General features: G+C 42.4%; 1 protein-coding gene across 7 annotated transcripts in view; it reads right to left on the bottom strand.

Moving 5' to 3' along the window:
• The window catches only part of Slc25a26 (solute carrier family 25 member 26), a 125,477-nt gene that overhangs the window by 94,958 nt on the left and 8,554 nt on the right, over nucleotides 1–21,965 (bottom strand). For all 7 annotated transcript variants that reach the window (XM_040738172.1, XM_005071183.4, XM_013114186.3 and 4 more), the window contains exons 2-3: nucleotides 16,731–16,887; nucleotides 13,473–13,582 (exon numbers count right to left, since the gene is read on the bottom strand). In XM_040738172.1, coding sequence (XP_040594106.1) covers nucleotides 13,473–13,582; nucleotides 16,731–16,887 — 267 coding nt within the window. The remainder of the gene's footprint in view (nucleotides 1–13,472; nucleotides 13,583–16,730; nucleotides 16,888–21,965) is intronic.

Raw genomic sequence — 21,965 nt, 5'->3', positions numbered from 1 at the left:
TGAAGTACATGGTGTCTTTTAGCAACTGTCCTACTTTCAACTTCTGGGAAGGAAACAAGGACAAGACCAACAGTCTACATTGTTGGGGAGTTGTTTGGATTCTCCTGACCAACAACTCAAAAGGTTTCTCATGAACTGGTACTAGAGTTTGTTTAGGCAGTCTATGACTCTTGTAGGGAATACTGTCACCTAAATGGCGTAACTTCATGTAAAACACACACACACACACACACACATACGTGTGTGCGCGCACGCACACACGCACTCACGCACAGATGCACATAATTTTAAGCAAATATAAAATAATATGATTCCCTATGTACTTTTCAAAGACCCTTAGTGTTATTGTTCCCTCCTTCCTAGGGATCATCTAGGTATTCTCACTGGAGAACATTTCTGCAAGACTGGTGGGTTGAGGGTGGGGGTTCTGTCTTCACCTCTTACACTGATCATTTTTAATGGAACCTGGGCATATGGATGTCTTCAACTGTACGTCTGATGTGGACAGAGCAGACTGGACCCCAGCTCTAGCTGTGGGTCCCGGACTAGGTATGGGAACTGGGTAAGGTGCAGCTGGGCTAGGGTCAGGCAGACTTACCAGGCTAGACCAGAGTGCAGGATATGTGACCAGGGCTGGGCAAGAGACCTGGATGTGGTGCGGGTAAGACAAGGTCAGGTGGACACAGTACTGGGCTAGCACATACTCTAAACATCTTGGGATAAGCCTGGAGTTTGCAGATGGCGCAGGCAGGGTTCACCAGATTGGACTGGTACATGGGATATATAAACAGGAATAAGGTTAAGCCTAGAGGCTAGAGAGGGTGCAAGTGGGCTAGAGGCAGGCAGACTCACCAGTCTGAGCCTGTGCAGGCTGTGCAGGCTGTGCTGGCCCCGGAGGTTGAACATGGCACAAGCAGGATAAGGTCAGATGGACACCTGATTGCCCAAGTCCTGTACTTCTCATCTCCACTTCTGTCATTTTTATACATAACATAAAAAAGCAGCCATCTCTACAGAGATGCTCCTGGCAATGCACAGAAACGCTGGCCCCATTAATCATTCTCCATGGTGTTTCATTGTCCACACATAGCTAAGAAATCTTCAGCAAGTCACCCAACTTTCTTGAGTTTAATTTTTCTGTATTCTTGTATCAAAACTGTAAAAATGTGTCACACAGCAATTTATGTGGCATGGAACCAGAAATAACATTTATTGTACTCTGTGTGAGATGCAAGGCTGAGCACTGTGTCAGTGCTGCAATATTTCATCCCCGTAAGAACTGGGAGTGAGGCAGCATGCAAGCCTGCTTGTCCAGTGGAAAGAGCAGCAGCTCCATGAAACAAACAGTGCAGGAATGGGAGCACATGCATGGGTGTGTGCACATGCATGTACACACACACACACACACACTGACACACACATGCATGTGCACACGCACACACAAAGAAGGTGAGAATATGTGGAAAAGTTATGGTTCTGATTCCCATCTATAACTTGAAAACAGATGATCCATATCACAAGTCCTCAAAATCGTCCCTGGCCATTCAGGAAATGAGTCCAACCATTTATTTTACATGTTCCTCAGAAATAGGATTAACAGTTCTTATTCTGCTTCCTAGTACCTGTCATGGTACCAGATATGTGGAGAATACACAAAAATTGGAAATCATACAGCCACAGACCAAGGCAAATTAGTAACCAAGGCATTTAATTCATTACCTTTCCAAGAACTGTATTCTAACCAACCAGAAGGCTAGCAGATACCCAGTCTTGGTAGGCATTAGGAGGGAAAGCCACCTTCACAAGCCAGTATTGTCTTAAAAATTAGTTTGCCTCTGACAAACCTCAGTTCACACAAGAGTAGCTAAAACTAACTTCCTTCGATGCTGCTGCCCTTAGAGAGAAGGCCTTGATTTTCCTACGCACAACATAATGGTAATGACTGGCCACATTATACTCTCACAGCCCCAAATAGTTCCTTCAATTTCATCATCATGTATGAACATCATGTTGTTACTATAAAGCTCAACTTAATTGTCTTCCATAATCCGATACTGTTCCAAAGCTCAAAGTTAACACAGCTTCCCTTCCCTCTTACATTCTAAATATCTAGCATAAAAAACGAAAGATGTCAAGTGGCTCGCAGATCAATGCCGTCTGAACTAAAGATGCATGCTGTATTAGACAAGTGAGAGTCTGCAGGATGTAAAGCCTGCAAGGGTCAGAGGGACATGAGCAAGAACCCTTCATCAGATCCCTTGGGGTCCTCAGTACACTCATGTCTCACACTGAATAACCACAGGTTGTGTCACTATGTGTATGTGGCGCCAGGTCCTGACTGTCCCCTCCCTCTTCTTGCCTGTGTGCTGTGCCTGAGGTGCCTGAGACAGCTGAAAAGATTGGGGTGGTGTGGACTGCACTGAGTCAGTGAACATGCTGGAGAATTCTGCAGCAGGCACTCAGCACGCATCAGTCAACTGAAGAGGTATTGTTTAGAAGCTTTTCTAGAAAACATTCCTTTCTCTGCTGATTCCTCTTTAGCTTCTCTGAAGCTCATTGTCTTCCCTGTAGTGCCCCCCACCCCTGCCAGATCTGGTGACCTCTAGGTTACCATGCCCTCCTCGCCCACACAGCTGCCAGACAATGATCCAGAGGGTACAACTAGGACCACTGTCACTCCTCTGTGCAGAATGTCAAAGAATGAAAGCCAAGCTCCTCACCAGACCTGGCAGATTCTCTAACCTGCAGTCCTCCTCACCTAGATGGCCCCATCACACTCCAACCATCGGGAACTTGAAAGTGCATGGCAAGAGCCCTCTAAGACTTTCTTGTTTCTACTCAACAAACTATCACATTGTATAATGCAAGGTAATAAAACTGAGTAGTAGTTGGCATTCCTGCTAAATGAGACTTTAGCTGCTCTTGACACAAAAACAGTAACTATGTACAGTGAGAACTATTTTAACTTGTTTCACTACAATGGCCATTTTACAATGACTATTTCATAACATATCTTAAATATATACATTAAAATCTACTTCACAAAGAAGTTAGGAGCAGGGAGATAGCTCAGTGGGTAAAGCACTTGCTGTCCAAGGACTAGAGTTCAGATCCCCAGAGCCCACATAAAATCTGAGTAGGCATGGTGGCTGCCTATCATCTCAACATTCAGAAATCAGAGACAGGGATCCCTGGGGCAAGCTGGCTAGCTGAACTAGATGAATCAGTGAGCTCTGTGCTCAGCAAGAAGCCCTCCCTCAAGGATAATGTGGAGGGATAAAGAAAAGGCGCCCAATGACAATTCCAGTTCTCCACACGCATGCATACACTAGGGTTCACATGTATGCCCTCAAACATGCATAAATACACACACAAAGTAAATTAGTTAAATCCATCAGAACAAAAATTTAAAGATTCTATGAGACCCTTTCTAAATCAACATCCATCATTCATTCCAATCCAGACAAAACCATCTACACCTTCCTTCCCATAGGCTCTCACTTTACCATAGACTGTCTTTTCTTAAAACTCCTGGACCACTTGAGGGTATTGTGCGTCTCCTGCCCATTTGCTGTCCCTCTACTTCACCCTAGACATGGGACACTCAGATCTGTATCCATAATCTATATCCATGTTAGTAAGGACAACAGAGATGGAGGAAGTTGAGTGCAGCAGCAGTCAATAAATGAACACATGGTCCCAAGAAAGGACAGACAGCCCTTTTATAAGCTGTAAAAGGCAATAGAGACGGGCCACTTTTATTCCACAACTTTTTATATAATCCTATGGTTTAGAGCTGCTAAAAGTCAGGTGGCACACACCTTTAATTCCAACTCCAGTTCCAGAGAATCCAACATCTCTGGCCCCCAGGGCATTGTATGAATGTAGTACACAGTCATACATGCACATAAAACACACACACACACACACACACACAAAATAATAAAATTAAATTAAAATTTAAAAAATAAAATTGCTAAGAAGAAATAAAAGGCTGCCTACTTCATATACATAATGCACTATTTGAAAAAAACGGGAAATGACAGACTCTGACGATCCACCATGGAGGGCCTCACCCTCCTTGGGGATCGGAGTGGAGATTGGGTGGGGACTGGGGGGCCTGGTGGGGAGGGAGGGGGAAGAGGAGAGGGAGCTGGGATTGGCATGTGAAACAAGCTTGTTTCTAACTTAAATTTTTTAAAAAAATAGAAGAGAAAAACAAAGAAAAATGGGTCCCCAGGCACACAGAAGCAGGGTGAAGGTATCCTTGAGCATAAGGCATGTGTTCACATTCATAAAAGAGAAAAAGCACTTGCTTGCTTTCAGAGCAGTCAGGCAGGTAGCAGTTCTGTTTTAGCTTCTAGTTGTATAAATCTGCAGGTCCAGCTCACATTTCTACCTATTCATGTGCAACTATAAGCAGCTCCCCCCTGCAGCATCATGGTGAGTTCCTTCTGAACCAATCGCTACACCGTCTGGGGCCCAGGAGAAACCCCACTGTCCAGTCACCTAGGCCCATGACTCAGTTATATAGCTGAGCAAGGAGTTAGAAAAATACAACTGCAGGAAGCTGGTTTGGTGATGCATGCCTGGAAACCAGCACTCAGGAGACTGGGACAGAAAACTAGTTTAAGGCCAGCCTGGGCTATATAGTGAGACTCTAACTCAAAAAACTAAAATGTTTAAATGCAGAAGAATGGTTCACATACGATTATGACTATTCCAACATCTATCATGAATAATTCAAAACATAAATTTCTTTTCAAAAGTTTTTAACTTGGAACTGGAAAGATGGATCAGTGGTTAAGAGCACTTGCTGCTTTTGCAGAGGACCCGTGTTCTGCTCTCAGGATCCCCTTGGTTGCTCATACCATCTCTAAGTACAGTTCCAGACTATTCAACACCTTCTTCCGAGACCTGTATGTAGATATGCACATTCATACATGCAGGTAAAACACTCTTACACATAAAGTAAAATAAATCTTTAGAAGATTTAAGTTTTTAACTTTTCTCCTATTGCCTTGCTCAATGTTTCTTTTGTTTTACTTTTCTATTTTCTTATTTGTTTGTTTACTATTTATTTTTTTGAGGCAGGGTCTCCCTAAATAACACTGGCTGGCCTTCAGCTCATAGAGATCCATCTCCCTTTGCCTCCCAAGTGCTGGGATTAAAGGTGTGAGCCACCACACTGAGTGGTTCTTAAAGGTCATAATGAGCATCAAATATTCATTTTATTTCTAATTATATGCGCTCACACAAATGCATGCACTCTGGTTCCCTCAAAGGCCAGAGAAGGGGATTAGATTTCCTGGAGCTGGAGTTACAGATGGTTGTGAGCAGCCTAATTTAGATGTTGGGAATGAAATACAAGTTCTCTGCAAAAATAGCACGTATTCATGACTGCTAAGCCATCTCCTACTCATTTATGATACTAACAGGATAAACAAAACAGCTTCCATCCATCCCATTATGGAAAACACAACAAATGCCAGAGCGTGCTCTAAGCTTTGTGTTTCAGAAACAAGCAGATCAGCTAGTGGAAGATTAGCTCCACTATATGCAGTAAGAGCCTAAGTAGACTGGGACACAGCAGTTCCAGCAGTCTTTAGCTGCCAGGGAAGAGAAGCCCTAATATAAAGTATCTTTAGTTACAGGACTCCACAACAGCATGGGCCTTAAGAAAACTCAGGAGCAGGCTGCAACACTCACACAACATCCTTTTAAAGAAAAGCTAACTCTATATATATATATATGAGTATTGTTCCACCCTCAAAAATAATCAGTCTGTGTATGTGTCAGTGAGTAACAGTGCCATCTGAGGTTTCTGTTTACCTTGCAGAGTCCCCACTACTGTCTCCAAAGACCTGCATTTGTAACCTGCCACATGGGCAGCTGCTTGCATTGCAGCTGGTCCAGGGTCACATTTGGAGAAACGCATTAGAAGTTGACAGAATGGCATGTACAAAACAAGATCTAATTTATCTCCTGGTTGTTTCAGTCTTAATCAGGAATGGGTTTGAAAAGGACAATCAACCAGCAACCATGGGGGGACCTCTATGTCATTGTGCATACATTTAATTCACAGTGGGATCCTTTTGGATGTAAAGAACTTTCAATGTTCTTCCATTTCCAAAAGTAACAGGTACCCAGCTCTAAGAAGCATAAAATTCAAGAAAAGCAAAATCTGAAAACCATTAAAGAGCATCATCACTGCTAGAATACAGTGCCCACACCATTAAGGGAAAGCTGCCATGCCTTGGACCTCATTATGGATTCTGCTTCTCACAGGGCTTGTTCTGTGTGTGATGAAAACTGGGTTGGGAAATAATTGAGGTAGGGATTTAGAGATTTGGTACAGCAAGCTTCCTAATAAAAATGGCACAAACGGGACTGTTCTTGCTGTGGTTATATATTAAACCTTATTTGATCGATTTCTCTGTATCCCAAATTGTAAGCAGTAGGTAGACGCTTGTGATTAAAGTCATATTGATTCATCATTAACATTTAATCAAGCCACTGCTATAGCCGCAGGGAATGCTTATTACTGTGGCAGTGTTCTTTTCTTTCCAAGTTGCCTTTATTGTAGCCACAACAAAGAAACTGTTGATATATTCAATAGCAACAAAATACGGCACTGTTTCTAAGGAATCTGTCTGCAGCATACACAAGAAGGCTGGGGGAAAGCAAAGGCACTGCCTGGTACTGCCACCCTGAGCTAGTCCTTATTATCGAGGCTGCTGCAGCTCTGAGCAATGACTGCTGAGAGTGACTGTCCATTCCTCTTATTTTACATACGAAATTGCATTGCCCCTACGTCCACTTGTTTATTTCTCTTATTTCTAGCACATTTACATGAAACTGAAACCCAAAGTTTGTGTTCTATGAAATGGAAACAAGATGCTAAAACAGGAAGGAAGCAATATGTGTACTTGTTAAATAATTTGACAAAACTGATTCTGAACTTCAGGGAGGTTTTCCAACTAAGTTCCAAGACTACTAGCACTTCAGGATAGTACTTCCGTAAAATCCAGAAACCTGGCAAACTTTTTAAAATTCCTATTTGCATGAGAAATTCAAACATGTAGGAAATAAATTGTTCCCTTCAACTCCGGCATCCTTCCCAACAAGTCCCCCTCCTAACTCAGATCTTTTTAATAACCCACTAAGTTACAAATGTGAGACCACCCACTAGTGCCACACCCCCAAAGAGGGTGCTTCTCACTCCCTAGCAACTAGTAACTAGCCCTTCAGAAAGGGCAGGGCCTGAACTTACCTATGCCATCTAAAATTTAGCAAACTTTCTAATGAAATAAATGAGTTTTACTGTCACACTTTTTATTATTTTTATTTATGTGTCTTGTGTAAGTTTTTGCAGGAGAGAGAAGATGCCACAGAGGGCAAAGGTATGCTATCCCTCTTACTGAAGTTACAGCTGGTTGTGAAGAGCCTGATACAGATGCTGGGAATCAAACTCAGGTCCTCGAAGACAAGACATGCACTTAACCAATGAGCTATGTCTCTAGCCACATTCCCAATAAGGAGCTTTAAATCAACTAAAAATCCACATAGAGAAACGTTTCATGCCCCAAACCCTCAATACATGCACCCCTGCTGTCAGTTTTCCTGCCACGCTCCTCTGGGAGTCATTGAAGGAACCCTAAGAGAAGTAGTGACTCTGCATATCCTAGCGCTGTGTCCTCACTCTTATGGCTGCTTGGTTCTTATGTCTCTCCATGTCCAACACTCTGCACAAGCAAATTATATTTAAAAGTTCCAATTCATAGAAATAATAGTTACAGATCTCAGAAGCGCCAGACTATACAAGAGTTTCTACAGATGTGGACTCTGAAGCTTGTCTCTGTTCTTGGCTCGTCTTGCCTTGCTCTCTGCCATCTGGTTGCCAGAGGCTCCTGCCACTGTCAACTGAACTGTCTTGCCACTTCTTCATCACCATGACAGACTGAAACTTTCTAAAACCATGATCCTAACTAGATTAATATGGTTGCCAGAGCAACACAGCAGTAACTAATACACATCTCTATAAACTCTTCCTATAAGCTCAAACAAGTGTGGCAACTGAAGAAAGTCTAGTAACAAGGTCTCCAGGCAACAAGGCTTGAAATCTTCTTGCTTCAATAACATATCAGGAAATATAGGTCAAATGCACAACTTATGAAACTATATTTGAAGCTGAACAATACAACACAAAATTACAGAATATCAGCAAAGCTAGGGTATAGCTTAGTGGTAGGGCACTACTTAATACAAGACTCTGGATTCATGCTGAGGTGGAGAGTAAAACAACAGAGGAGGAATTGGGGGGATCATTTAGCAACTTACTTGCCCCACAAGCATGAGGACCTGAGTTTGAACCCCAAACCCATGTACAATCAATGCCAAGCCCAGTGCTTCAGAGGGAGACACCCAGATCTCTGGATATCACTGACCAGACAGCCTAGTCTGACAAAGTCCAGGTCTCAGTGAGAGACTCTGTCTCCAAAAACAGGACTCTCAAGGATCATGACCCAAGTTACACCTGAAGTCTCCACACATATGTCCATACTTGCCAGCACATACACCACCATCCACATATACACACAAAATAAAAATAATAAATAAATAGAAGAGGCAATAGCTACCATAAAAACAATCCAAAATGCACTTAAACCTTCACACACAAATTTTCATTCTTAAAAATATTCAAAATTAACTGCATATAATGAGGTCTACTGTCAAAACAATCAGAATTGATTTAAGCCTACAACAAAAGGTTAAAAGGGTTTTTTAAATTAAGTATGGATTGATTTTAAATTAATAAATTGTTAAAATGACAAAACTTCCTAAATTAATTTATAGAATCAAATGTAATACCTCTGTTTTCTTACAAGAATGTATGAGTTGACTCTGAAATTCACACAGAAATACAAAGGATCCAGCACTGGAGACATGGCTCAGTACTTGAGTGTTTGATGTACAATCATGAGGACCAGAGTTTGTAAGGGCTAAGAGACCTGCTCCAGTCCCTACCCAGGATCCTAAATGCTTCTCAAGAACAATGGAGGGGGTAAAAGATTTTTATAGTAACTTTACACACAATCTGAGGGTCATGCTCTTTATTTCATGTGCTCTTTATTGTTCTGTTTCTACTCTAATAATCCCGTTCACTTCTAACTTCTCTACGCTTCTATTTCTAGCTTCTTCTATTCTAAAAACTCTTCACCTTCAGGAGCCTTGAAGTGATATGGAAATTTCTCTCATAGGTCAAAAGCACATTCCTAGAGCAAGTGATAAGGAGTTGAGCTATTTAACATGGCAATACAAGGGTTCAAGGCCATAGGAGCAAAGCCACGACCAGACAGGGAGAGCACAGTGCTCAATGACAACTTTAGGACACAGATCTATTGTTAGTAGACTGGCATGCTTTAACGTTAATATGAGGTTGTTAGTGTGCAACAGTACTTTCCTATCTACTGGCAGAGTGAAACCAGGACACTGCTGTCTTCTATCTCTCTGAGACTTATGGCTCAGCAACTTTAGACATGTCGTGATTTTTATCCTTGGGCATCTGTGAATGTCTCAATTGAAGTCTCTTTGCCTGGACACTAACACTGACCTACTGTCTGCCAAGGAAGATAAAAGGCAGACTTCTAAGTTTATATAAAGACCTGGTTGAGAGAGTAAGGGTATTTACTGTGATTACTTTCTTGCCAGAATCATGAATAGTTGGGGGGAGTCAAATGCATAGGGGAAAATGTGCCCAGTAATTGATGAATCCCACCATAGAAAGGGGGCGTTACGGCTTCACAAGGAATGTTCAATAAGAACAGTGACTATAAAGCAAGTGGGCCTTCTCCATCAGAAAGATCCCGGTGGGTTTGTTTCATGAGTTTGTCAGCTGAGCTCTCACGGCATAATTCTGTGGTCCGAGGCAAGAGTTAAAATTCTAGCACCCACAAAACAAGACAGCTCTGAGAGACCCAATGCCCTCTTTTGGCTTCCATATCCACAAGTGCCTGCACATACCTGAGCATGCACAGATGCACTTACATGCACACACAAATGTGCACACATACACACGTGGGTGCGCATGGACACACACACACACACACACACACACAAAAGGGATGTGCCAGGTGTGGTGGTAAATGCCTTTAATCTCAGCACTCGGAAGGAATTTGAACCAGCCTGGTCTACATAGTATATATCGAGTTCCTGGCTAATCAGAGCTATATAGTGAAACCCTGTCTCAAAAATAAATAAAAAGAGAAAAATGACGGAAGAAAGATGAGAAAAAGGGGGCCAGAGCAGTACCAGAAAAGAAACAGGTGGAGAAGTCTCAATGAGTCCCAGACTTACTACAGGCTACAGTACTCAAACCATGTAGCACTAGTGCAAGGAAACACACAGAGATGGACAGAGCTCAGAATCCAGAAATAAATCTCACCTTGATGGACGATTAGCTGCTGACAAGAACTCCAGGGCCACTCAGTTGTAGAACAAGAGTCTTCCCAATAAAGGTATCAGAAAACTCGATATGTGCATCCCAAAGAATAAAGTTAGGGGCCAGTGAGATAGCTCAGCAGGTAGTTATGCTTGCTGTGTGTTCTAGCTTGGTTTCTGTTGTGCTAAAACAATGAACAAAACCAACTTGGGAAACAAAGGGTTATTTCATGTCACTATATCTGCTTTCATCAGTTACTGGATATAGGTTCTAGGATGACAATTAGGGCAGTCACAAATCTGAGTAAAGGAGAAGGCCTGTTCAGACACCTCCTCCACTATTGCTAGGACTCTTAGCTGGGGCCATCCTTGTGGATTCTTGATAATTTCTCTAGCATCAGGTTTCTCTTTAACCCCATATAAAGACTCCCTCTTTCATTGCTCTCCCCTCTAATCCTGCCCCCAACTCCGGTCTTCTTGATCCCTCATGTTCCCCCTGCCCCAGCTTTCCCTGGAGATGTTAACTATTTTCCCTTTCTTGGGCCCTCCACGTGTGTCCCTCTTAGGGTCCCCCTTTTTACTTAGCTTCTCTGGAGTTGTGGATTATAGCCTGGCTATCCTTTGCTTTACATCTACTATCCACTTATAAGTGAATACATACTGTGTTTGTCTTACTGGGTCTGAGTTACCTCACTCAGGTTGTTTTTTTCTAGTTCCATCCACTTGCTTGCAAATTTCAAGATGCCTTTTTTTTAACCGCTGAGTAATACTCCATTGTGTAACTGTACCACATTTTCTTTATCCATTATCAGTTGAGGGACATCTAGGTTGTTTCCAGGTTCTGGCTACTACAAAGAATGCTGCTATGAACATAGCTGAGCAAATGTCCTTGTGATATGATCCTTTGGGTCTATGACCAAGAGTAGCATTGCTGGGTCTTGGGGTAGACTGATTCCCAATTTTCTGAGAAACCACCATACTGATTTCCAAAGTGGCTCTACAAGTTTGCACTCCCACCAGCAGTGGAGGAATGTTCCCCTTTCTCCGCATCGTCTCCAGCATAAACTATTATCAGCATTTTTTATCTTAGTCATTCTGATAGGTGTAAATGGTATCTCAGTTGCATCTCCCTGATGACTAAGGATGTTGAGCAAGTCCTTAAATGTCTTTTGGCTATTTGAGTTTCTTTAGTTGAAAATTCTGTTTAGATCTGTACTTCATTTTTAATTGGATTATTCAGTATTTTAGTGTCTAGTTTCTTGAGTTCTTTATATATTTTAGAGATCAGCCCTCTGTCTGATGTGGGGTGGGTGAAGATCTTTTCCCATTCTGTAGGCTGTGTTTTGTTTTATTGACCATATCCTTTTAGGCAATGGTTTCTTAACAATGATGTCAAATCACAGAACACACACTTGACCCTAGCACCCTCACTCTGGAGCCACACACAATTGGTCGCACAGCCCTCACCACAGAGCCACAATACACTTGCCCGTAGAGCCCTGTGGTGGTTTGAAAGAAAATGGCTTCCAAAGAGAGCGGCACTATAAAGAGGTATGGCCTTGTTGGAGGAAGTGTGTCACTGTGGAAGTGAGCTTTGAGATCTCACGTATGCTCCAGCTTCACTCAGTTGATACAATCCACCTTCTGTTTCCTGCAAGAAGTGGGACTCTCAACTCCTTTTTCAGCACCATGTCTGCCTCCACACCACGTCCAACCATGATGATAACGGACTGACCCTCTGAACTGTAAGCCACCGCCTCAATTCAATGTTTTCTTTATAAGAGTTGCTGTGGTCATGGTGTCTCTTCACAGCAATAGAAATCCTAACTAAGACAAGCCCTCACTACAGATACAAACAACTTGACTCGGTAGCTAGAAAAGCTGAAAAGAGATGGGAGTTGGAGAAGCCATGGGTCAGAGGTCAACACAATAAGCCAACAGGCAGTGACACAGCGGGCAGAATATCTGCCATGATGCCTGCCCCTGCACCCCACTTCTTTTCATAACCACAGCTGCTACTTCACTTTCCCTTAATTTCTCTGTGACTATCTGAAACTGTGCTGTAGAAGCCATTCTGGGAAAAGGAGTTCCAACTCAGCTACACTAATGTAAACAACACCAACCAAACTTATATCGGTATCTTCTTCCATCTCTTTAATTCTAACTGTACAATGACATTTTAGGACTGCCTCTTACAATGATATACAATGGACTTTTCTTACATCCTAAGAATATCTTTTAACTGTCACATTTAATCCATTCATATTTATTGGGACTTTTACCACCTTCATAATTTAAAAACCAAACACAAAGGAGGCTAGGGATACAACTCAAGTATGAGGGTCTAGCATCAACAGAAAAAGCTGGATATGATGCATGCACTGTAAGCTCAGCACTGCTGGGGATGAAAGCAGGAGGATGGCTGGGGCTTGCAGGCTACAAGCCTAGCTCTGGCTTCAGCGAGAGGCCCCATCTCAAGGGATAGAGCAGGGCCCAACATCGCCCCCTCCTGGTGCTGCATACAAAGACACAGGTCCACATGCACCCTTGTGTACACGCAGCACACACACCTAAATGCACACATACACACAAAAAGAACTGCTAAAGCCTGGTGTGATGGCACATACCTTAATTTCTGTGCTCAGGAAGCTGAGGCAGAAGGATTACAAGTTCAAAACTCAAAGGGGAGGAACTTTAAGATAGATTCACCATAAATACATTTGAGGAAATAAGTATGTGTACTCTAGTATAGGCATTATACAGTAGAATCTGATACAGTGAGACATAGTTTGTCTGACATTTTAAAAGCCTCAAAATTTGATCCTCAGCACCAAAATAAATAACACTATATAGTATATATGTTTTAAAGCATTGTATTAAAAGATACATACTGTTTTTAGATTTTTAACCATCAGTTAAAAGCAAACTACATTTTAAAAACTACATTTTAAAAATGAAACAATTACCTGCACAAACACACACAGGCATAATTTACATTTCTGAAATATTTTATCATGTAGCCTTTTGCTTACCACTTCTCCCGCAGAGGCGGCCAGCATGTGCTTCACGGGCCTGAAGTGTGACGCTGAGTCGGTGTGCAGCAAACATTTCACATATTCATAGGTGAGAAAAAACATAGCAGCTGAAATGAAAAAGTCTCTTTTAAGTGTAAATAAATATCTCACCTACTAAGGAATGTCTCTCAAAAGCTGTGACAATAATAATTCAATTATGATATAAGGACTGACAAGCACACGCCTGTCCCCACCCTCTTACAGAACACATCAAATCTAAACTGCATTATTGACCTTGGACTTGCAGACATGTAAAGACATGATCCCTGTCTACAGTGCACTCAACAGGCAGCCTGGCACTGCCATGCTTCATGTCCTAGCAAACTTCTTAGAAAGGCTGTGGTCTTCACAACCCAAAAGAGAAACACAGTTAGTCATAAAAACAGGCAGCTGCTGAATTATATGTAGGTTAAGACCATAAACACATACCTTAACTGAAAAGTAGATTTGACAATGTTTACTGTGGATTATGCAAAATACCTACGCTACTTTCCACTACTTCAAATCATCTTTATAAAACACAGAAACAATCAACTACCTCATTAAAAATAGAAGTCAGTGACAGGCTTGGCCATGGACACCTTTAATCCCAGCATACTGGAGACAGGGGCACACTGATCTCTGAGTTTGAGGACAATCTATCTACATGTCAAGTTGCAGGATAACCATGTTACATAGTAAGACTAAGGAAAAAAAAGAAAAGGAAATCAGGGGAAAGCTACCTCTACTGCTGGCATTAGAGTTGCACACAAGGCTTTAAAACTTTCTGTCTATGATCAATTAAGAGATTTATTTTTACCTCTTCCACAAGGGATAAGGCACAGAGGATAAATAGACAATAAATTCATCTTCTGAAGGACATGAGAGCACTAAACACTCGGGAAAACAACCCGAGTAGGAAAACCATTTCCAAAAGCCAACCAGTGTATACATGCCCACGGGCTGTTCCCATGAGTAATTACAGCCGTATATAGCTGTACCTGCTCCATTCCCACACTGGCTCCTCACACTGTTTCCCCCACTGTGGCCCATCCACTACATGTGCAGGTGTAAGGGTTCTGCTGCATTTAGCTGTATGTTCTGCAGGTGAATACACCCCTAAGGCCTGCCCCAACCCCAGAAGAAAGGAGGAAGCTAAAGGTTCCTAAATTCCATCATCAAGTACCTCAAGACTGTCATTTAGAGCTACTTTTGTCAAGTAGAAATGTAAGTTCCAGCCCCTGTCAAACAGGTAGCATCCAAAAAGGCTCTGGGGTTGTAAGTGATGACACAGCACAGCTCTAAAAGAAGCTCTGAGTACAGAAGGGAAGAGGAGCTGGGCTAGCCACATCCCCACTGCCACACCCCTCCCCACAAGAGCAAAACCTGGACTGGTGCTTCCTCTGTTATGTTCCTGTCTAAAAGGGATTGGGGCTCTTTAAAAGGCCTCCCTCTCCCTCTCTATCCCTCACCTGTGCTGGCTCTGTTCTCAAAAATGTTCACAGCCATCAACGGTAACAGTGGCTTCTGCACTCAGGCTAGACAGAGCCTTAACCAACCATAAAAAGGAAACGTTTCCACAAAGGAAAGTCTGACTCAGCCAAATCTACAGAAAGCCCCATTTCTCGAAGACTTTGCTTTGACTTTGTCTCTGCACTTTATTGTATAAAAGAGAAAATTTTTGACCATGGCCTACCCAGAGACAGACAGATACACAAACACACGTGTACATGCTCATGCACACACACACACACACTCAAAATCACATGCCTTGGAGAAGAATATAAAACAGTGCTGTGTGCTTAACCACAGCAATGTACCACATATGCCACCGGTGATGTCACACCTGCCTGAACCCTTACTGCAATAGAAAAGAGAGTGAAGCATGAAAGTCACAAGAACTGGTGACCAAAAGCCATGAGCAGAGCATGTTCCTCTGCAGATCACCTCCTCAAAAGTCCTCAGGCCCATCTACAGAAGAGGAGCCTTGGGTTTTAAACCACCAGTGTCCTGGACACGCCTGAGAGTGGTTACACCCCAATCCCTGCAGGTGGGCCACTGGCATCTGTGCGGTTTTCACTCCTTGTTGAGCAGGTCTACTTGGGACAACCCTGTATCTTTGTCCATACTGAGAAACACGCATTATATGTGCAGTATACAGTGGGGGTTCAACAATAGCTCATTGGCTAATATTCAAAGAATTAAGACAGATTAGGAGTCAAGGCTAACCCTGAGAGATGGGGGGATGGAGGAATGGGGAAGAGTGAAGTTGACAACAAAAGGATGGAAAGACTATGTTTTCTCTACACTACAAATCTTTATGTGAAAACTTTGTTTAAAGACGGGACACATAAGCATCAGGCTAACATATTCACAAATTATCCTGGGAAAAGAGTAAATAGACCCCAAGATTTAAGAAGCCCCTAGAGCCCTAATTTTGTGGGTGCAGGCTGTGCATCACTTGAGCTAGTTGGCTCGCTTTACTTGTGAGCATTAAAATCATCCACCAGGGCCTGGGAGATAGAAAGTGGACACAGCTCAGAAGAACACCATCTGCTCAGCATGTGCAAGGTCCTGGGTGCGATCCTAAAGAAAAATACAGCACCCTTTGGCAAACAATTACAATCAGGTAGGAGAATGAAAATAGATATCTCAGAAGTAGATTAAATAAAAACACATCATCAGAATTATCAAAGGAAAATACCAAGTCACAACATGACTTAAAACCCGAACAGCAGGCATTGGCAGGAGAGTATCCAGGACAATGCAGCCAAGCACCGTCCTCATCTAAGAGCAATTTAAGATAAACAATGTCTCTCTGTCTCACAGGCTCACATACCCAAGTAGGGATCATCCAACCAGCTCCACCCTAGGTTCACCTAGGACACTTTCAACACATCTTTCTAAAGCTGCCTGAAAATTCCGGTGTGCAAGGCAAGGTTAAAAACTACTGCTCTAAGGGATCATAATGAAAAGGAAATGCTTTAAAGATTCTGAACAGAAGATTTAAAACAGCGATACCATTTTTTAAAGACCGTCTTTTTTTTTGTATAAACATTCTGGAATGGAATCTCCAACACTTTCTGCATTCTGCTTAAATGCAATCAAAGAACAAAACATAAATTCAGAAGAACAGCTGTAACACAGAAGGAATTTTCTGTTGGTAATATCTTAAACTATTCTGAAACTAAACCCATTATCTTGACTTCTGAGCAGTGTGAGTATCCACACCCTTACCATTAGGAAAGGATCCAACAGCTGTGGAAGGAACGCCTGCATATATTCCACGAAAACCACCAGCCTTGCTGAATCCTTGGGGACTCTGCAGCCTTGTCTTAATAGTATCCAAAGGAAACAAGATCAAGTCAACAGAGGCACCTGCTACTCCTCCGGCCTGTGCAAAAGGAGGGGGGAGAGAAAAGAGAACAGTGAGCTCTCAGCATGGAGGAACAAGCAAGTAGCCTTTGCTCCTTTCCCATGCAGGATCAGGGCTGTGAAGATCTGCCCATGCCAGGCAAGTGCTCCACTCCTGAGCTACATCCCCAGCCCCAAGGAAGTCTGTAAACGATTTCTCACACCTTTCAGTCCACAAATGTCTTTGCAATACTCAAAGGACATGAATATTTTAGTAAGAAAATAATACACTTATCAATTGTGCTACACTTGCAACTTGTACATGTTTTTACTTTTTAGATAAATTTTAATGAATCAAATTTTTCTTAAAACAAAATTAAAGCTCATTCTTAATTTACTCCTTTAATTCAATAACTGCTTAAAGCCAATTTAAAAAGAAAAAGACAGGTAAAGAGTACAAAGTACCCTAGTTACTCAAGAAGCTACTCTTGGTAGTTTCTTGTGTCTTTCCAAAGTTACCATAGGCATATGCAAGCAAGCATGGACACTTTTTTATTTATTTTTATTTCTTTTTTAATTTTGTTTGTGTTATATGTACTGTTTCTGTGGGTGTATAGAGAGCAGATGTAGACATCAGACATCTTTCCCTGATTGTTCTTCACCTTAATTTTTGACATAGTCTCTCACTAAACCTGAAGCTTATGAACCGAGCAATGGTAACTGGCCAGTGAGCCCCACCCTGCTTTGGGGACAAGGTTTCATGTAGACCAAATTAGCCTTGAACTTGTTATACAACCAAGGATGACCTTGAACTCCTAAGCCTGCCTCTACCTTTCAAGTGTGATGGTACAAATATAGACAATGGAATACCATTCAGCTGTTTAAAAAATAATTAAATTTAGTATGCAGGAAAATGGAACTAGAAAAACATTGTGAGTAGAGTGACCCAAACTCGGAAAGACAAATGCCGTATGTTCACTCTCAACTACAGTTCCTAACTCTGAATCTTTGATAAGTGTATAACCTGGAGTAACTTTAGAGACCAGGAAAGGAAAAAGGTACCATGGCAGGGGCTAGAGAAAGGAATAGCAGGATCCAAGTGATATGAGGGAACAGGAAAAAAGGAGGGAGCTCTGTTTGTATAGGAGGGGGAGGGAAGTCAATACAGAATGAGAGGGAGAGGAGGGATGAATTACACCAAGGATATTTGATGAGGCATCAAAGAATCATATTATTTTATATTTACCTAAAATTATACACAAGACGTGTCACCGTGTGTGTGTGTGTGTGTGTGTGTGTGTGTGTGTGTGTGTGTGTGTGTGTGTGTAAGCCACTTGAGCTTACAATACGCCCCACACATGCAGTACCAGGGATGAGAAACTTCCATTTGAGTTGTTAGGGTAGTCAAGTGACTCCCATAGGCCATTGCCACTGACCTTGGTTGCCTCTCAGAGTCAAGTTGAAGGCAGTCCCTATTGCTGAAGACATCACACACTTTGCACACAGAATTCTGAAGACCTGAACCAAAAATACCCTGCAAGCCTCTTCCACGGGTCAGAAAGTACCCTGCATGCTACCAAGGGAGGGAAGCAACCAACAGTCCTATCTAATGACCACCATAGCAAGCTATCCGAAGGTGCAGGAGTGGTCGGGGAACATTGTGGAGGAGGAGACAGAAAGAGTGTAAGAAACAGAGGACTAAAAAGTCTGCTATAAGACTGTCTCCTAGAAATGACGGGGAACCTATAGTTATGAAAGCTCAACAATATGGCTGCCTACACAAGACCTGAACAATATGTCAATAGACAAGATAATACAGAAGAGAGAACTCTCAAGGGGCCCCACCCACAGACAAAAACCTTTAGGCAACGAAGTGTTGAGAGGGGGAGAATTAGCCCTCCCCTACTCAGTTATCCAATACAAAGTTGTCAGTCCTGAAATCATACACACACAAACTACACCTAGGGACTCAGCAAGTTGTATTTACATATGTATCCACTTTTCTAAGTAACAATAATAATCAAAAGAGGCCATCAATTTGGGAGGGATTTGGGGGCCATGGGAAGGGCTGGCAGAAGCAACACGGGGCAGGAGGGAAAGAGGAATAAGAAGGAAGGAAGTGACATATTTTAGCTTTTTAACGTCTTAGTAAAAAGTGGAAATAAGTAAAAGCAAAAGAAGAGTACCTGTAATCGCAGCACTGAGGAGGCTGAGTCCGAAGGACCTAGAATTCAAGACCAGTCTGGATTACAGAGGGAGACTATCTTAAAATTAATTAGGTAAATATTAAATAGATGGCATACAATATATAAACTGTTCTATACTGCTTTTATGCCTCTCAACAATTTATTCTGTGGCAGAATCGGGCCTAATGTTCTATGTTATCTTTTGAACTACTGAGTACTAAATCTGCATAACAACTTTTTGGGAAACTTAAATTTCCAGACAGCTAATAATTCTTATCCACTTAGATCTGTATTAAGAAGCACACATCTAAGGATTCACATATTAATTTCTATGTTTACTATATCTGCTAATCCCATGACAACTTCTAATTAAATAGCTAAATTTTTTTATAGGATCTGGTACTTATTTCTAAGGAATTTACTTTCTTTAAAAAGTGGAACATTAAAAACTGTACCTGGGAACTGCACAGAGCTCCCAATCCCGGCGGGAGCATCAGGTAAACAGGCCAGCTTCCCGGCCTGTGTTCCAGAGCCTGCAGATCACCTGGGAACTGCACAGAGCTCCCAATCCCGGCGGGAGCCAAGCAGCCCAGATTCCAGATCTTCTCTCCCACCAACGAGTCCAGGAAACTAGAGAAGGCTGGGAGCACAGGGAAGTAGCTGTCCCTCTGGCATCATCAGGTAAACAGGCCAGCTTCCCGGCCTGTGTTCCAGAGCCTGCAGATCACCTGGGAACTGCACAGAGCTGCCAATCCTGGCGGGAGCCAAGCACCCCAGACTCCAGATCTTCTCTCCCACCAACGAGTCCAGGAAACTAGAGAAGGCTGGGCACACAGGGAAGTAGCTGTCCCTCTGGCATCATCAGGTAAACAGGCCAGCTTCCCAGCCTGTGTTCCAGAGCCTGCAGATCGCCTGGGAACTGCACAGAGCTCCCAATCCCGGCAGGAGCATCAGGTAAACAGGCCAGCTTCCCGGCCTGTGTTCCAGAGCCTGCAGATCACCTGGGAACTGCACAGAGCTCCCAATCCCGGCGGGAGCATCAGGTAAACAGGCCAGCTTCCTGGCCTGTGTTCCAGAGCCTGCAGATCGCCTGGGAACTGCACAGAGCTCCCAATCCCGGTGGGAGCCAAGCACCCCAGACTCCAGATCTTCTCTCCCACCAAAGAGACCAGGAAACTACAGGAGCCAGGGAGACCAGGGGAGTAGCAGTTCCAGATCAGGTACAACAGGACCCAGCATAGGGTCCAGGGGACCAGGTAGGAGGCTAAGCGCCCCAGATTCCTGTTCTTCTTCTCTACCCACGGACCAGCATTTGGACAAGGCATAGAAGAACCACCAGATTACTGGACTTACTAGCACCCACCAAAGGGAACTCTGGTCCCCAGACCAGGAAGGGGCTCTTTCTGCACCCACTAGAAGAAGAGATGGGAAAGAGACAATACAAAAACACAGTCAGCAACAGAAAAACAAATATGACACCGCCAGATTCTAGAGACTCCACACCAGCAAGACCCCAATATTCCAACGCGAAGGAAGCAGAAGAGAACGACCTTAAAAGCACTTTCATGAAAATGATAGAGGCCCTAAAAGAGGATATTGGAAAATCCCTCAAAGAAATGGAAGAAAAAACAAACCAAAAAATGCAAGAAATGGAAGAAAAAACAAACCAAAAAATGCAAGAATTGGAAGAAAAAACAAACCAAAAAAGGCACAAAATGGAAGAAGAAATGAAGCAAAAAATGCAAGAAATGGAAGAAAAAGCAAAGCAAAAAATGCAAGAATTAGAAGAAGAAACATACCAAATAAGGCAGGAAATGGAAGAAGAAACAAAGCAAAAAATGCAAGAAATGGTAGAAAAAACAAAGCAAAAAATGAAAAAAATGGAGGAAGAAACAAACCAAAAAAGGCAGGAAATGGAAGAAGAAACAAAGCACAAAATCCAAGAAATGGAACAAAAAGCAAACCAAAAAATGCAAGAAATGGAAGAAAGAACAAAGCAAAAAATTCATAAAAGGCAACAAACGGACGAACAGATAAACAGAAAATTGCAAGAAGCAATGCAAACGCTGCAAGGGTTGAAAACTGAAATAGAGTCACTAAAAAAAACACAATCTGAAGAAAGGCAGAAAATAGAAAAGCTGGACAAACAGTCAGGCACTACCAATACAAGCATTACCAACAGAATAGAAGAGATGGAAGAGAGAATCTCAAGTGTTGAAGATACATTAGGAGAAATGGATTTATCAACCAAAGAAAACCTTAAATCCAACAAATCCTTAACACAAAACATCCAGGAATTATGGGACACCATGAAAAGACCAAACCTAAGAATAATAGGTATAGAAGAAGGAGAAGAAATCCACCTCAAAGGGGCAGAAGGCATATTCAACAAAATCATAGAAGAAAACTTTCCCAACCTTAAGAAAGACATGCCAATGAAGGTACAAGAAGCCTACAGAACACCAAATAGAGTGGACCACAAAAAAAAATCCCTCACCACATAATAATCAAGACCCCAAACATACAGAATAAAGAAAGAATATTAAGAGCAGCTAAGGAAAAAGGTCAAGTAACATATAAAGGCAGACCTATCAGAATTACACCTGATTTCTCCATGGAAACTCTGAAAGCCAGAAGGTCCTGGATAGATATTCTACCTACACTAAGAGACCATGGATGCCAGCCCAGACTACTATACCCGGCAAAGCTCTCAATCACTATAGACGGAGAAAACAAGATATTCCATGACAAAACTAGATTCAACCAATATGTGTCCACTAACCCAGCCCTACAGAAAATTTTGGAAGGAAAACTCCAACCCAAGGAAGCTAACTACAACCAGAAAAACATAAGCATTAGAGAATCCCTCTCTACCAACAGCCAAAAGAACAAAGGGGTGAAATTCCACCCATAATTCCACCAACAACAACCA

Source organism: Mesocricetus auratus, unplaced genomic scaffold (genome assembly GCF_017639785.1).
Source record: "Mesocricetus auratus isolate SY011 unplaced genomic scaffold, BCM_Maur_2.0 Super-Scaffold_100676, whole genome shotgun sequence".
Taxonomy (NCBI): Eukaryota; Metazoa; Chordata; class Mammalia; order Rodentia; family Cricetidae; genus Mesocricetus; species Mesocricetus auratus.
Note: the sequence above shows the minus strand (reverse complement) of the source record. Positions and strands in the feature narration are given on the sequence as shown.